Below are 16005 nucleotides of genomic sequence, written 5' to 3'. Positions count from 1 at the left end.
ACTTCCAAAGTTGTGGCAAAATGGTTTAAGGACAACAAAGTCAAGGTATTCGAGTGGCCATCACAAATCCCTGACCTCAATCCTATAGGAAAATTGTGGGCAGAACTGAAAAAGCGTGTGCGAGCAAGGAGGCCTTACAAACCTGACTCAGTTACACCAGTTCTGTCAGGAGGAATGTGCCAAAATTCATTAACAAGAAATGAGTTTTAATGACTCCAACCTAAGTGTATGTGAACTTCCGACTTCAACTGTGTGTGTATATATATATATATATATATATATATGGATATGTTGTAGGACGTAACATATCATACAAAATGGATGCTGTAATGCACATGTAAGGGGACCCAGTTTTGCTCGTCGTGAGCACTACTTTTAAAACTACTGTTGAAACTATACAAAAGCATTTCTACCTGATAACATAGTGTAGCACTGAACATAATACATGAAAAGCACTTTACAAATATTATTATCATTATTATCATTACAGTGTTACAGTTATACAACAAAAACGTACAGTATTAGGAGGGATTGTTGCTATAGCTATGAAAAAAAGTAAGAACAAATACCCTAAAAACAACATGAAATATTTGTACATCATTAATACTGTAATTACATGTACAACAACATACTGAGGACTGGTCCATAACATCTAACAGAGGAGGTTTTGTTGTTTACTAGTCTCTTAAAGTCATGTCATCATGGTCTTCTGGCCAGGAGAATCAGCGAGACATCATCCTGACAAACTCTGTGGAAAGAACACAAAATATGAGCTACATTTTTATTAGTATGGTGACAACATAGTGAGTATTAGTATAGTGACAACACTGTGAGTAGTAGTATAGTGACAACACTGTGAGTAGTAGTGTAGTGACAACATCTTGAGAATTAATATAGTGACAACATGGGGAGTATTAATATAGTGACAACATGGTGAGTATTAATGTAGTGACAACATGGTGAGTATTAGTGTAGTGACAACATGGTGAGTATTAGTGTAGTGACAACATGGTGAGTATTAGTATAGTGACAACATGGTGAGTATTAGTATAGTGACAACACTGTGAGTAGTAGTATAGTGACAACACTGTGAGTAGTAGTATAGTGACAACATGGAGTATTAATATAGTGACAATATGGTGAGTATTAGTATAGTGACAACATGGTGAGTATTAATGTAGTGACAACATGGTGAGTATTAGTATAGTGACAATATGGTGAGTATTAGTGTAGTGTCAACATGGTGAGTATTAATGTAGTGACAACATGGTGAGTATTAGTATAGTGACAATATGGTGAGTATTAGTGTAGTGACAACATGGTGAGTATTAATATAGTGACACCGTGGTGAGTATTAGTATAGTGACAACATGGTGAGTATTAGTATAGTGACAACACTGTGAGTATTAGAATAGTGACAACACTGTGAGTGATAGTGTAGTGACAACACTGAGTAATAGTGTAGTGACAACATGGTGAGTATTAATATAGTGACAGCATGGTGAGTATTAGAATAGTGACAACATGGTGAGTATAGTGACAGCATGGTGAGTATTAGAATAGTGACAACATGGTGACTATTAGTATAGTGACAACACTGTGAGTATTAGTATAGTGACAACACTGTGAGTATTAGTATAGTGACAACACAGTGAGTATTAGTATAGTGACAACACTGTGAGTATTAGTATAGTGACAACACTGTGACTATTATTAGTGGCAACACTGTGACTATTAGTATAGTGGCAACACTGTGACTATTAGTGTAGTGACAACATGGCGAGTAATAGAATAGTGACAACACGGTGAGTATTAGAATCGTGACAACATAGTGAGATTAGCATGGTGAAACAGGGTGGACATAGTATTGTAGCAGAGAGCAACCTTCATCATATCTCATGTCACATTTCCTCTCTGATCCATTAGTTCTCCCCTAATCCCCTCTCTGTCCTTCTTTCTATATTAATTTCTTTCTACTCCTCTCCACACCCTTTCCTCCCACTCCCTTCCCTCCCCCTTTCTTCCTCCTCACTCACCCTCTCTCTCCCCTTTCAAGTTCACCAAATCGTCTCCTTTTCTCTTCCCTCTTCCTCCTCTCTCCCCCTCCTACTCCCCCCCTCTCCCATCCCCCCTAAAAGTCCACCAAACTGTCCCCTTTTGTCCTCCCACTCTCCCCTCACCTTCTCCCCCTCATCCCACACTCTCCCCTCACCCTCGAAGTCGAGCAGGCCGTCCCCGTTGAGGTCGACATCTCGGAGGATCTCGTCGATCTCTGGTTGGTTGAGCTGCTCCCCCACCAGCTTTTTCATGGCCTCCTTCAGTTCAGCCAGGCTTATCTGACCGTCCCCGTTCGAGTCAAACTGGAGAAGAAGAAGGAGGAGGAGGAGGACAGGAGGAAGTAAAGTGAGGTGAGGGAGAGAGTGGTAGAAAGGGAGGGGAAGAGGACAGATTAAATGGATAGAAAGAGCAGGTTATGAGAAAATAACTTGTCATTTCATTTGTGTAAACAGATATAATAAGATTAATATTGTCTCTCCGTACTTCTTTGAAAGCATCCCTGAGCTCCTTCACTCCAATCATGTCTGCTGTCTCTGCCAACATTTTGGGACCCATCAGCTCCACAAAGTCCTCAAAGTCCACTCTGCCTCCACCTAGATGGAAACAAGAGTCATTACAGAAATGGTCACAGGGGTGATGAAGAGCTGAAGAGCTTCAAATACCACACAGAGGGTATGCCCTAGCTTCTTCTGGTTAATGTGTGTGTGTGTGTGCTGCATGCATGCATGCACACTCACAATGTGTGCATGTACAGTATATCACACAAGTGAGTACACCACTCACATCTTTGTAAATATTTGAGTATATATTTTCATGTGACAACACTGAAGAAATGACACTTTGCTACAATGTAAAGTAATGAGTGTACAGCTTGACTCAACACACAGCCATTTAATGTCTAAACCGCTGGCAACAAAAGTGAGTACACCTCTAAGTGAAAATGTCCAAAAAGTGTACTCACTTTTGTGATATACTGTATGTCTTTACATCTGTGTGTGTGTGTGTGTGTGTGTGTGTGTGTGTGTGTGTGTGTGTGTGTGTGACTCACAGATGTTCTGGCTGAGTTCGATGAGCTCCATCTCAGTGGGCATGTACCCCATAGTCCTCATGCACTCTCCCAGTTCCTTACAGCTGATGTAGCCATCTTTATCCTTATCAAACTCCCCGAACGCCTCCTTCAGCTCTGCACAGGGAGGAGGGGGATGGGGGAGGAGGAGAGAGGGGTAGATAAGGGTGAGGAGAGGTGTATGGGGGAATGGGAGGAGAGCGGTGGGGTGTTGAATAGTAATGAAAAAAATAGACATTGTTTCTTATATTCATTTTAGACTCTTTGACGACAAGCCACACCCATAACTACAGGAAGTAGGAGGGATGAGGGTGCTGCAGCCACCTGATATATTTTGTTATACAATTGTGAACAAGGTCTCTATTACTCCTGTATGAGCGGTGTACAATATCCTGCAGCCACATTAAAGTATCTTTAAGTTTGAGGGAGGACAACACAGTAGAGCCAGAACACTGCAATTTATTGGTGTTGCCTGGGAGTAAATACAATATGTTGAAAATATGAGTATGTATGGAAAAGACAGGAAGATGGGAGTAAAGGATGGCGGTGTTGACTGAATATGTTGAAAATATGAGTATGTATGGAAAAGACAGGAAGATGGAGAGAGAAACAGGGTGAGAGGGAGGATGGCGGTGTTGACTGAGAGAAACAGGGTGAGAGGGAGGATGGCGGTGTTGACTGAGAGAAACAGGGAAGGAGAGGGAGGATGGTGGTGTTGACTGAGAGAAACAGGGTGAGAGGGAGGATGGTGGTGTTGACTGAGAGAAACAGGGAAGGAGAGGGAGGATGGTGGTGTTGACTGAGAGAAACAGGGTGAGAGGGAGGATGGCGGTGTTGACTGAGAGAAACAGGGAAGGAGAGGGAGGATGGTGGTGTTGACTGAGAGAAACAGGGAAGGAGAGGGAGGATGGTGGTGTTGACTGAGAGAAACAGGGAAGGAGAGGGAGGATGGTGGTGTTGACTGAGAGAAACAGGGAAGGAGAGGGAGGATGGTGGTGTTGACTGAGAAACAGAAACAGGGGGAAGGAGAGGGAGGATGGTGGTGTTGACTGAGAGAAACAGGGAAGGAGAGGGAGGATGGACTGAGATGGTGGTGTTGACTGAGAGAAACAGGGAAACAGGGAGAGGGGAGGAATGAGGATGGATGAGTGTTGACAGAGGGAGGATGGTGGTGTTGACTGAGGGAAACAGGGACAGAGGGAGGATGATGGTGTTGACTGAGAGAAACAGGGACAGAGGGAGGATGATAGTGTTGACTGGCTCTGTGTAATGTCTCTTATATCTGTACCTTCAATCTCTTCTGGCCGTAGGTCTCTGTCCTGCAGTGTTTCAGATTGGAGGGGACACACACAGAGTGACAGACACAGTGTGTTAGCTCGCACGGACACAGACACACACACAACGATAAGGACACTGAATATACTGTAGTGTAGATGAACAGAAATACACACACAATGGCTGACAGAGAAACATCCTCATAAAAACAAAGAGAACTGCACATCTTTGATTTAGCTCCATCTGAATGTTGCGGACTGAACTGGACAGGTAGTAAAGCATTTCATATGGACTCATTAGATATGGACTCATTAGATAGGGAATCATTTGATATGGACTCATTTCATATGGACTCATTTCATATGGATTCATTAGATAGGGAATCATTTGATATGGACTCATTAGATAGGGAATCATTTGATATAGACTCATTAGATATGGACTCATTTGATATGGACTCATTTGATAGGGGATCATTTGATAGGGACTCATTAGATAGGGAATCATTTGATATGGACTCATTAGATATGAACTCATTTGATATGGACTCATTTGATAGGGGATCATTTCATATGGACTCATTAGATAGGGAATCATTAGATATGGACTCATTAGATAGGGAATCATTTGATATGGACTCATTTCATATGGACTCATTAGATAGGGAATCATTTGATATGGACTCATTAGATATGGACTCATTTGATATGGACTCATTTGATAGGGGATCATTTGATAGGGACTCATTTTAGAGTGAGAGATGGCATAATCTTAAATAGAGAGGATTCATTCACTTCTCTCTCACGCATGTCGACTCCCTCCCTCTCTCCCTCCCTCATCTCTAAAACCCCATCAATTCATGTTACGCAGCCAGACCGGCGATTTGTTACAGGATTACACAGCATGTGATCTGACTGGCTTTAGCAACCCCTCAGTTCGCTCAACACAGTCCTATTCCGTCCCCTGTGATTGGCTGCACTGCTCTGTCTGTCAGTGGTAGGCTAAATCGAAGCTGTTATGTTCCAAATGGCACCCTATTCCATGTATAGTGCACTACTTTGACCAGGGCCCATCAATCCAAAGCAGTGTACTATATGGGAATAGGGTGCCATTTGGAATTTAGTCAGTGTGAGGTAGACACAGGCAACGTGTTAGAGGGGATCAGTTTGTTGCAAGGGGATTTGTAGAGTAATCAGTGATGTTGTGCAATCTGACTGTAGTCAGTCTCAAACACACAGTAGGTTCTGCCAATGACTGGACACACACACTCACACACACACACACACACACACACACACACACACACACACACACTCACACCTGTTGTTTACCAAGCATGTTACACATAACATTTCATTCATGTGACAAATAACAGTTCATCATGCAGTAAGGGTCATAGGTCAAAACAGATTACAGGGCCAGAGTTATCATGCAGCCAGGGTCATAGGTCGAAACAGATTACAGGGTGAGAGTTTCCATGCAGCCAGGGTCATAGGTCAAAACAGATTACAGTGCCAGAGTTGCCATGCAGCCAGGGTCATAGGTCAAAACAGATTACAGGGCCAGAGTTGCCATGCAGCCAAGGTCATAGGTCAAAACAGATTACAGGGCCAGAGTTGCCATGCAGCCAGGGTCATAGGTCAAAACAGATTACAGGGCCAGACTTCCCATGCAGCCAGGGTCATAGGTCAAATAGATTACAGGGCCAAAGTTGCCATGCAGCCAGGGTCATAGGTCAAAACAGATTACAGGCTAGAGTTGCCATACAGCCAAGGTCATAGGTCAAAACAGATTACAGGGCGAGAGTTGCCATGCAGCCAGGGTCATAGGTCAAAACAGATTACAGGGCCAGAGTTGCCATGCAGCCAGGGTCATAGGTCAAAACAGATTACAGGCTAGAGTTGCCATGCAGCCAAGGTCATAGGTCAAAACAGATTTCAGTGCCAGAGTTGCCAGGGTCAAAGGTCAAAACAGATTACAGGGTCAGAGTTGCCGTGCAGCCAAAGGTCATAGTTCAAACAGATTACAGGATAGAGTTGCCAGGCCACAAATGGAGATGAGGAGATTTGGGGTGTTTAGTACACGTGAGGAACACATGCACATACGCATGCATGCACTCAGAAAACCTTTTTTAATATCACCAAGCCTGTACATCCTCAGTCCTAAACCAGAGATTCTTCTGTAGGATATATGTTACAGTAACGTATTGAGCCCTAAACCAGAGATTCTTCTATAGGATATACAGTTGAAGTCGGAAGTTTACATACACCTTAGCCAAATACATTTAAACTCAGTTTAAAAAAAAAATCACTGTATTAGGTCATTTAGGATCACCACTTTATTTTAAGAATGTGAAATGTCAGAATAATAGCAGAGAGAATAATTTATTTCAGCTTTTATTTTTTTCATCACATTCCCAGTGGGTCAGAAATGTTCATACACTCAATTGGTATTTGGTAGCATTGCCTTAAAATTGTTTAACTTGGGTCAAACGTTTCGAGTAACCTTCCACAAGCTTCCCACATTAAGTTTGGTGAATTTTGGCTCATTTCTCCTGACAGAGTTGAGTCAGGTTTGCAGGCCTCCTTGCTCGCACACGCTTTTTCAGTTCTGCCCACAATTTTTCTATGAGATTGAGGTCGGTGCTTTCTGATGGCCACTCCAGTACCTTGACTTTGTTGCCCTTAAACCAGTTTGCCACAACTTTGGAAGTATGCTTGGGGTTATTGTCCATTTGGAAGACCCATTTTCGACCAAGCTTTAACTTCCTGACTGATGTCTTGAGATGTTGCTTCAATATATCCACATATTTTTCCATTCTCATGATTTCATCTATTTTGTGAAGTGCACCAGTCTCTCCTGCAGCAAAGCACCCCACAACATGATGCTGCCAACACCGTGCTTCACGGTTGGGATGGTGTTCTTTGACTTGCAAGCCTCCCCCTTTTTCCTCCAAACATAACGATGGTCATTATGGCCAAACAGTTCTATTTCTGTTTCATCAGACCAGAGGACATTTCTCCAAAAAGTACTATCTTTGTCCCCATGTGCAGTTTCAAACCGTAGTCTGGCTTTTTTTATGGCGGTTTTGGAGCAGTGGCTTCTTCCTTGCTGAGCAGCCATTCAGGTTATGTTGATATAGGACACGTTTTACTGTGGATATAGATACTTTTGTACCTTTTTCCTCCAGCATCTTCACAAGGTCCTTTGCTGTTGTTCTGGGGTCTATTTGCACTTTTTGCACCAAAGTACGTTCATCTGTAGGAGACAGAACGCATCTCCTTCCTGAGCGGTATGACGGCTGCGTGGTCCAGTGGTGTTTATACATATGTACTATTGTTTGTACAGATGAACCTGGTACCTTCGGGCGTTTGGAAATTGCTTCTTTTGATTTCCCATGATGTCATGCAAAGAGGCACTGAGTTTGAAGGTAGGCCTTGAAATACATCCACAGGCACACCTCCACTTGACTCAAATTATGTAAATTAGTCTATCAGAAGCTTCTAAAGCCATGACATCATTTTCTGGAATTTTCCAAGCTGTTTAAAAGCGCAGTCAACTTAGTGTATGTTAACTTCTGACCCACTGGAATTGTGATACAGTGAAATATAAATTAAATAATCTGTCTGTAAACAATTTTTTGAAAAATCATGCACAAAGTAGATGTCCTAACCGACTTGCCTAAGCTATAGTTTGTTAACAAGAAATTTGTGGAGTTGTTGAAAACAAGATTTAATGACTCCAACCTAATTGTATGTAAACTTCCGACTTCAATTGTATGTTACAATAACGTATTGAGTCCTAAACCAGAGATACAGTGCTTTGCAAAAGTATTCATCCCCCTTGGTGTTTTTCCTATTTTGTTGCATTACAACCTGTCATTTAAATAGATTTTTATTTGGATTTCATGTAATGGACATTCACAAAATAGTCCAAATTGGTGAAGTGAAATTTAAAAAAAGACTTTACTGAAAAGTGTTCCATTCTTATGTATTCACCCGTTTGCTATGAAGCCCCTAAATAACATCTGGTGCAAACAATTACCTTCAGAAGTTACATAATTAGCTAAATAAAGAGTCCTAACCCAGGACGTTTTCTATAGGATATACACCTCTTTTCTGTTCGCTGCAGCTAGCGACTGAAATGAGCTGCAACAAACACTCAAACTGGACAGTTTTATCTCAATGTCATTCGAAGACTCAATCATGGACACTCTTACTGACAGTTGTGGCTGCTAAGTGTGATGTACTGTTGTCTCTACCTTCTTGCCCTTTGTGCTGTTGTCTGTGCCCAATAATGTTTGTACCATGTTTTGTGCTGCTACCTTGTTGTGTTGCTACCATGTTTTGTTCCTACCATGCTGTGTTGTCATGTGTTGCTGCCTTGCTATGTTGTTGTCTTAGGTCTCTCTTTATGTAGTGTTGTCTCTCTTGTTGTGATGTGTGTTTTGTCCTATTTATATTGTTTTAATTGATTGATTTTAATCCCCGTCCACCGTCCCTGCAGGAGGCCTTTTGCCTTTTGGTAGACCGCCATTGTAAATAAGTTTGTTGTTAACTGACTTGCCTAGTTAAATACAGGTTAAATACAAATGACAAATAAATACAGTAATGTTTTGAGTCCTAAACCAGAGTTACTTCTATAGGATGCATGTAAGATATTGAGTTTGGATGGTGGAGGATAGTCGCAGCACAACTGATGCTGAGGTGATGACCCAGCCATAATAAACAACATCTGTTTGCTGAAAGTAAAGGCACAAATCTCTCGTTCACAAACTCAAAGTCCATCATTTATCTCAATGATATCAAAAGCTTTGTCATTCTTTCTGATGAATGTCGGAAAGATTTTCCCTACACCCGCAAACAAGCTTTTTGCTCCACCCGCAATAACATCTGCTAAGCACGTGGCTAATAAAATGTTATTTGAATGATGACCCAAACGTCAGTGTTAATACTATGATGTAATCTAAATGCACAATGGGTTCTAATTCACAGCAATTGAGAGTTTTTCTCTACTGAAACAATTTGCCTAAGCACACCCACTTTCTCCCAGCCGTGTGCTTTCTAGGGTGGCTGGAGAGTTTGGAATGTGTCCCGATGGCCTTGTTTCACACGTGTTCTGTCTTCTGCTCTGTGACTGACAGCCAATGACATCACAACCACATCACCAGGAATAGTAACACAACAGGATTGGATTAGAGTGACCAGGAGAGAGATTATATGTATGCTAAACAGTATCCAGATAAATGACTAATGATGATAGGCACTATGCTCATCGACTTGTTTACACACAGACACACACAATTGTATTTAGACTTTCACCTTCCAACCAAGGTGCTGGGGCTTGGTTGGACTTATAGGTTCATATCCCCAGCAATACGCATCATAATAGCTCTTATAGGTTCATATCCCCAGCAATACGCATCATCATAGCTCTTACAGGTTCATATCCCCAGCAATACGCATCATCACAGCTCTTATAGGTTCATATCCCCAGCAATACGCATCATCATAGCTCTTATAGACTCATATCCCCAGCAACATGCATCATCACAGCTCTTATAGGTTCATATCCCCAGCAATACGCATCATCATAGCTCTTATAGGTTCATATCCCCAGCAATACGCATCATCATAGTTCTTATAGGTTCATATCCCCAGCAATACGCATCATCATAGCTCTTATAGGTTCATATCCCCAGCAATACGCATCATCATAGCTCTTATAGGTTCATATCCCCAGCAATATGCACCATCATAGCTCATAAATCCACTCTGGACCTACAGACACCTCCAAGTGGGAGAGCAGAGGATTGTAGGATTACATAACCAGTACTTTGTGTTCCGTATCAATAGACTATTAACCCTTATGCCATTCTAACTCGTAATTCCATGAGTGGTTCAAATGGTTCGAATCCCTGCCATTTACCCTCCTCGCCAGTGTAGCTTTTAGGTCAAACCTTTGTAGAATAGGTTCTAATGATCTGCTCGATTGGCAGCCTTGTATAGATAGCAGTACTACACTCTGTGGTTGGTTCAAATGGTCCATCGCTTTCAAATTGACCAATCCCTGCCCACATGCCTCTATGCTGGCCTCCCATCAGCATGAGTGATGGGCGTTCCTGAAATCTCTAACGTAAAGCCAAACATTTTTTACCTGGCCAAAGTGTTAACGTAGATCTGCTGCAATTTTTGTTACGCATTGCTAAAATGAGCGACCAGAATGACATGCTATGTGCTCTCCCCGCTATGTATTGTTTCTGCAGTGAGGATTCACCCTCTTTAAATAATGTTGTAACGTTAGATAATGTTGCTGTAACCTATCTGCAAATAATCATTGTTTTGAGCTCATAAAGCAGTAGCAGCAGTATGCAAATCAGGGCGCCAAATGAACGGCTCTTTCACTAATGCGATTTGATTTCCAACGTTCATCAAAAAAAGCTGTTGGTTCATGAAATACTCATCACTAATAAGCATCTCCAACTCATAATGACGGAATCAAAACCACACCATCTCCCCACGTGTGATATTTCTCCCCAACAGTCCATCTACGGACAGATCCTCTATCAAGTTCTAGCTCCTCAGTTACTCTAAGTACCTGGCCCAAATGGAAAAAAAACACCTAGCTAATAGTACTTAGCATTAGCCTAGCATAGCTGCTAACAGGAAATTACTCCCCTATGTGTGTGATTGTGTCTGTGTACAAAATGACACCATATTCCCCATGTAGTGCACTACTTTTGACCAGGGCCCTGGTTAAAAGTAGTGCACTAAATAGGGAATAGGGTGCCACTTGGGACTGAAACAATATGGTCTCTTCTCACTCGAACAAAGACATTAATCTGGAATAAGAGGCCATATCAGACGCTGCTCACTCGGTGAGCAGGAGATGAATCCATCATCTAAATTACAACGTTGAGGAACAGGCTGAGCACTGACCATGTCATCGCCACACACTCTGTCTTCAACAGCATCTACAGAACAATCTGTTCTAGGACTTTGTTCTCTTTTATCTTTGTTTGTTCTACTTAAAACGTAGAAACTTTAAGGATTTTATCTCGAAGTCCTTTCTGGGTATCAATTAAAGGGATCCTTCAGGGTTTTGGTTCCCTTTATCTGCCTCCCCAGAGTCATCTCAACTCGTGGATACCTTTTTCTGTCTCTGCGTCCAGTATTCAGGAAGTTAGAGGTCGTTTTGTGAGCCAATGCTAAGTAGCGTTAGAGCAAAAGCTGGAGGTCTACAGGTACAGCTAGCATGCAGTCATTGCACTAATGTTAGTGAGCAACTTCCTTCAAACTGCATGCAGACATAAAAATGGTATACACAAGTTCATCTAACCCTTGGGAAGTGCAAAAATCCCAAAGTATCCCTTACTGTGATTGTTTTTAATTAAAATGATCAAAAATAAACAAAAGTGGCTTTTTAGCTAAATGACATTTCTCAAGCAATACTTTTGCTAGTAAAGTCTGGGAGTGGTCTGAGCAAGACATTGAGACAAATGGGAGGCAAATGTAACCTGAAAAATAGCTGTTATTGGCAGTGAGGTTTGAAACTCCCTTTGCTATTGGTCTATTAACTTAAATCAACTGGTGATGTCGCCAGGCAGGCCAAAAATCCACCCATGCAAAACAAGCAGAATTTTCAGGTGCTCTTTTCAAACAGCTCTTACACTAATTGGACATTATCATCATTGATACAATTTCACAGTATTAATCCAACTTCATGATGGGAGATAATAACATAAAACACAGCAGGATGTGGTCTACCATAGAACGTGTTGCTTGCTAAAATAAAGTTGCACTGTGCTCTATATGTAAAGTAAATAAGCCATTACTAACAACGATTCATAGCAGATTCAATGGATATGGGACACTCACAGGGTTGGCAGATGATCTTTGGTGGAGATGATGAGGAAGTGGTTTCCTCCAATCATGCTGCTCAGAATGTAATGGTGATGATGATGTCACAGGGGTGATGCTGGTGTCATAGAAATATAACCTAATATTGAGTGGATAGTATCAGAGCTGTGGATAGGGTGGTGAGTGGATAGTATCAGAGCTGTGGATAGGATCAGTGCTGTGGATAGGGTGGTGAGTGAATAGTATCAGAGCTGTGGATAGGATCAGTGCTGTGGATAGGATCAGTGCTGTGGATAGGGTGGTGAGTGGACAGGATCAGAGCTGTGGATAGGATCAGTGCTGTGGATAGGGTGGTGAGTGGATAGTATCAGAGCTGTGGATAGGGTGGTGAGTGGATAGTATCAGAGCTGTGGACAGGATCAGAGCTGTGGATAGGGTGGTGAGTGGATAGTATCAGAGCTGTGGATAGGATCAGAGCTGTGGATAGGGTGGTGAGTGGATCGTATCAGAGCTGTGGATAGGATCAGTGCTGTGGATAGGATCAGAGCTGTGGATAGGATCAGTGTTGTGGATAGGGTGGTGAGTGGATAGGATCAGAGCTGTGGATAGTATCAGAGCTGTGGATAGGGTGGTGAGTGGATAGTATCAGAGCTGTGTATAGGGTGGTGAGTGGATAGTATCAGAGCTGTGGATAGGATCAGAGCTGTGGATAGGATCAGAGCTGTGGATAGGGTGGTGAGTGGATCGTATCAGAGCTGTGGATAGGATCAGTGCTGTGGATAGGGTGGTGAGTGGATAGTATCAGAGCTGTGGATAGTATCAGAGCTGTGGATAGGGTGGTGAGTGGATAGTATCAGAGCTGTGGATAGGATCAGTGCTGTGGATAGTATCAGAGCTGTGGATAGGATCAGTGCTGTGGATAGGGTGGTGAGTGGATAGTATCAGAGCTGTGGATAGTATCAGAGCTGTGGATAGGGTGGTGAGTGGATAGTATCAGAGCTGTGTATAGGGTGGTGAGTGGATAGTATCAGAGCTGTGGATAGAATCAGAGCTGTGGATAGGGTGGTGAGTGGATAGTATCAGAGCTGTGTATAGGGTGGTGAGTGGATAGTATCAGAGCTGTGGATAGGGTGGTGAGTGGATAGTATCAGAGCTGTGGATAGTATCAGAGTTGTGGATTGGGTGGTGAGTGGATAGTATCAGAGCTGTGTATAGGGTGGTGAGTGGATAGTATCAGAGCTGTGGATAGGGTGGTGAGTGGATAGTATCAGAGCTGTGTATAGGGTGGTGAGTGGATAGTATCAGAGCTGTGGATAGTATCAGAGCTGTGGATAGTATCAGAGCTGTGGATAGGGTGGTGAGTGGATAGTATCAGAGCTGTGGATAGTATCAGAGCTGTGGATAGGGTGGTGAGTGGATAGTATCAGAGCTGTGGATTGGGTGGTGAGTGGATAGTATCAGAGCTGTGGGTAGGAACAGAGCTGTGGACAGGGTGGTGAGTGGATAGGATCAGAGCTGTGGATAGGATCAGAGCTGTGGATAGGATCAGAGCTGTGGACAGGGTGGTGAGTGGATAGGATCAGAGCTGTGGATAGGAACAGAGATGTGGATAGGGTGGTGAGTATAAAGGATCAGAGCTGTGGATAGGATCAGAGCTGTGGATATGATCAGAGCTGTGGATAGGGTGGTGAGTGGATAGGATTAGAGCTGTGGACTGGGTGGTGAGTGGATAGGATCAGGGCTTGGATAGGATCAGAGCTGTGGACAGGGTTGTGAGTGGAGAGGATCCGAGCGGTGGATAGCATCAGAGCTGTGGATAGGGTAGTGAGTGGATAGTATCAGAGCTGTGGATAAGATAAGAGCTGTGGATAGGGTGGTGAGGGGATATGATCAGAGCTGTGGATGGGATGGGATCAGAGCTGTGGACAGGGTGGTGAGTGGATAGGATCAGAGCTGTGGACAGGGTGGTGAGTGGATAGGATCAGAGCTGTGGATAGGATCCGAGCTGTGGAAAGGATCAGAGCTGTGGACAGGGTTGTGAGTGGATAGTATCAGAGCTGTAGATAGTATCAGAGCTGTGGACAGGGTAGTGAGTGGAGAGGATCCGAGCGGTGGATAGGATCAGAGCTGTGGATAGGGTAGTGAGTGGAGAGGATCCGAGCGGTGGATAGCATCAGAGCTGTGGATAGGGTAGTGAGTGGAGAGGATCCGAGCGGTGGATAGGATCAGAGCTGTGGATAGGGTAGTGAGTGGATAGTATCAGAGCTGTGGATAAGATAAGAGCTGTGGATAGGGTGGTGAGGGGATATGATCAGAGCTGTGGATGGGATCAGAGCTGTGGGTAGGATCAGAGCTGTGGGTAGGATCAGAGCTGTGGACAGGGTGGTGAGTGGATAGGATCAGAGCTGTGGATAGGATCAGAGCTGTGGGTAGGATCAGAGCTGTGGACAGGGTGGTGAGTGGATAGGATCAGAGCTGTGGACAGGGTGGTGGGTGGATAGGATCAGAGCTGTGGATAGGATCAGAGCTGTGGATAGGGTGGTGAATGGATAGGATCAGAGCTGTGGACAGGGTGGTGAGTGGATATGATCAGAGCAGTGGACAGGGTGGTGAGTGGATAGGATCAGAGCTGTGGGCAGGGTGGTGAGTGGATAGGATCAGAGCTGTGGATAGGAACAGAGCTGTGGAATGGGTGATGAATGGATAGGATCAGAGCTGTGGATGGGATCAGAGCTGTGGATAGGATCAGAGCTGTGGATAGGATCAGAGCTGTCGATGACTATTATATCAGTATAGTATGTAGTTTACATTAGTGTGTGTGTGTGTGTGTGTGTGTGTGTGTGTGTGTGTGTGTGTGTGTGTGTGTGTGTGTGTGTGTGTGTGTGTGTGTGTGTGTGTGTGTGTGTGTGTGCGTGTGGGTGTGTGTATCTCTGTAAGGTTACATACGAGCTGGCTCTGAATGAACGCCTCTCTGAGGAAGATGCAGGCGGGGCCCACGATGTTGTGTAGAACGGTGCAGTTCTGGACCACAGCACACAAAGGCTCCTCAAACACTCTTCTCCTTTCATCTTCCTCCTCTTCTTCCTCCAGGGCCCCCACACCCCCCGGCATTGCAGCCGCAGCCAATGGGGCTCCGCTCCCCTCCGAGGGCAATACCCCCTTAGGGAGGGGAACCAATCAGATCGATTAACCAACCACATGCCAACCAATCAGAATGATCAGAAAAGGTGTGTTCAGCCAATAAAAATGGCAGGTGAGTGAAGCAGTTGTTCAGCCCTATTCCTTATTGTTCTAAGACACACTAGGCTGTAGACCAGATCACTAAAGTAGCAATGCTTCCTGGTTTCAGTCATTCCTAGCAGCGTGTATGAACCAATATTCTGTACAGTCAACTCAGTGTCGTCAATGCTAATAAACATTTAAAAAATGATATTTCTGATTCAGCTAAAAGTCAATGTGCAAGAAACAATGTCCATTTTTTTAGTCATGCACATTGCAAGTCTTAGAAAGGTAACTTTCACACCGCCTACAGTAAAAAAAAATAAAACATAAGTCTGTCTCTCACACATCTATAGAATCAATAGATCTCCAATACTAAATACCCAAATAATCTAAACGACAGTAAATAATTGAGGAATAATCCCTTACCTTCCTCATTTTGCTTCTCTTATTTCCCATCAGCTTTTCTTTCTCTCTGAGTCCTCCTCTCCTCCCCCTCTCTTTCCCTCTGTCCCGTGCCCCGTCCCT

At 43.4% G+C, this 16005-nt stretch overlaps 2 protein-coding genes across 3 annotated transcripts in view; one reads left to right on the top strand and one right to left on the bottom strand.

Moving 5' to 3' along the window:
* The window catches only part of LOC135530637 (uncharacterized), a 72113-nt gene that overhangs the window by 31443 nt on the left and 24665 nt on the right, over positions 1–16005 (top strand). The window lies entirely within an intron of this gene.
* On the bottom strand, positions 734–15369 carry LOC135530636 (calcium-binding protein 2-like). Its single transcript, XM_064958921.1, has 6 exons — positions 15205–15369; positions 4413–4443; positions 3107–3241; positions 2542–2651; positions 2181–2360; positions 734–748 (listed from the first exon to the last, which is right to left on the bottom strand). Exons 1-6 carry the CDS (start codon positions 15367–15369, stop codon positions 734–736), a joined length of 636 nt encoding a protein of 211 aa, XP_064814993.1.

The sequence above is a fragment of the Oncorhynchus masou genome, unplaced genomic scaffold (genome assembly GCF_036934945.1).
Source record: "Oncorhynchus masou masou isolate Uvic2021 unplaced genomic scaffold, UVic_Omas_1.1 unplaced_scaffold_1403, whole genome shotgun sequence".
In the NCBI taxonomy this organism is placed as follows: domain Eukaryota; kingdom Metazoa; phylum Chordata; class Actinopteri; order Salmoniformes; family Salmonidae; genus Oncorhynchus; species Oncorhynchus masou.
The sequence above is the reverse complement of the archived record's forward strand: the minus strand, read 5'-3'. Positions and strand labels throughout refer to the sequence as shown.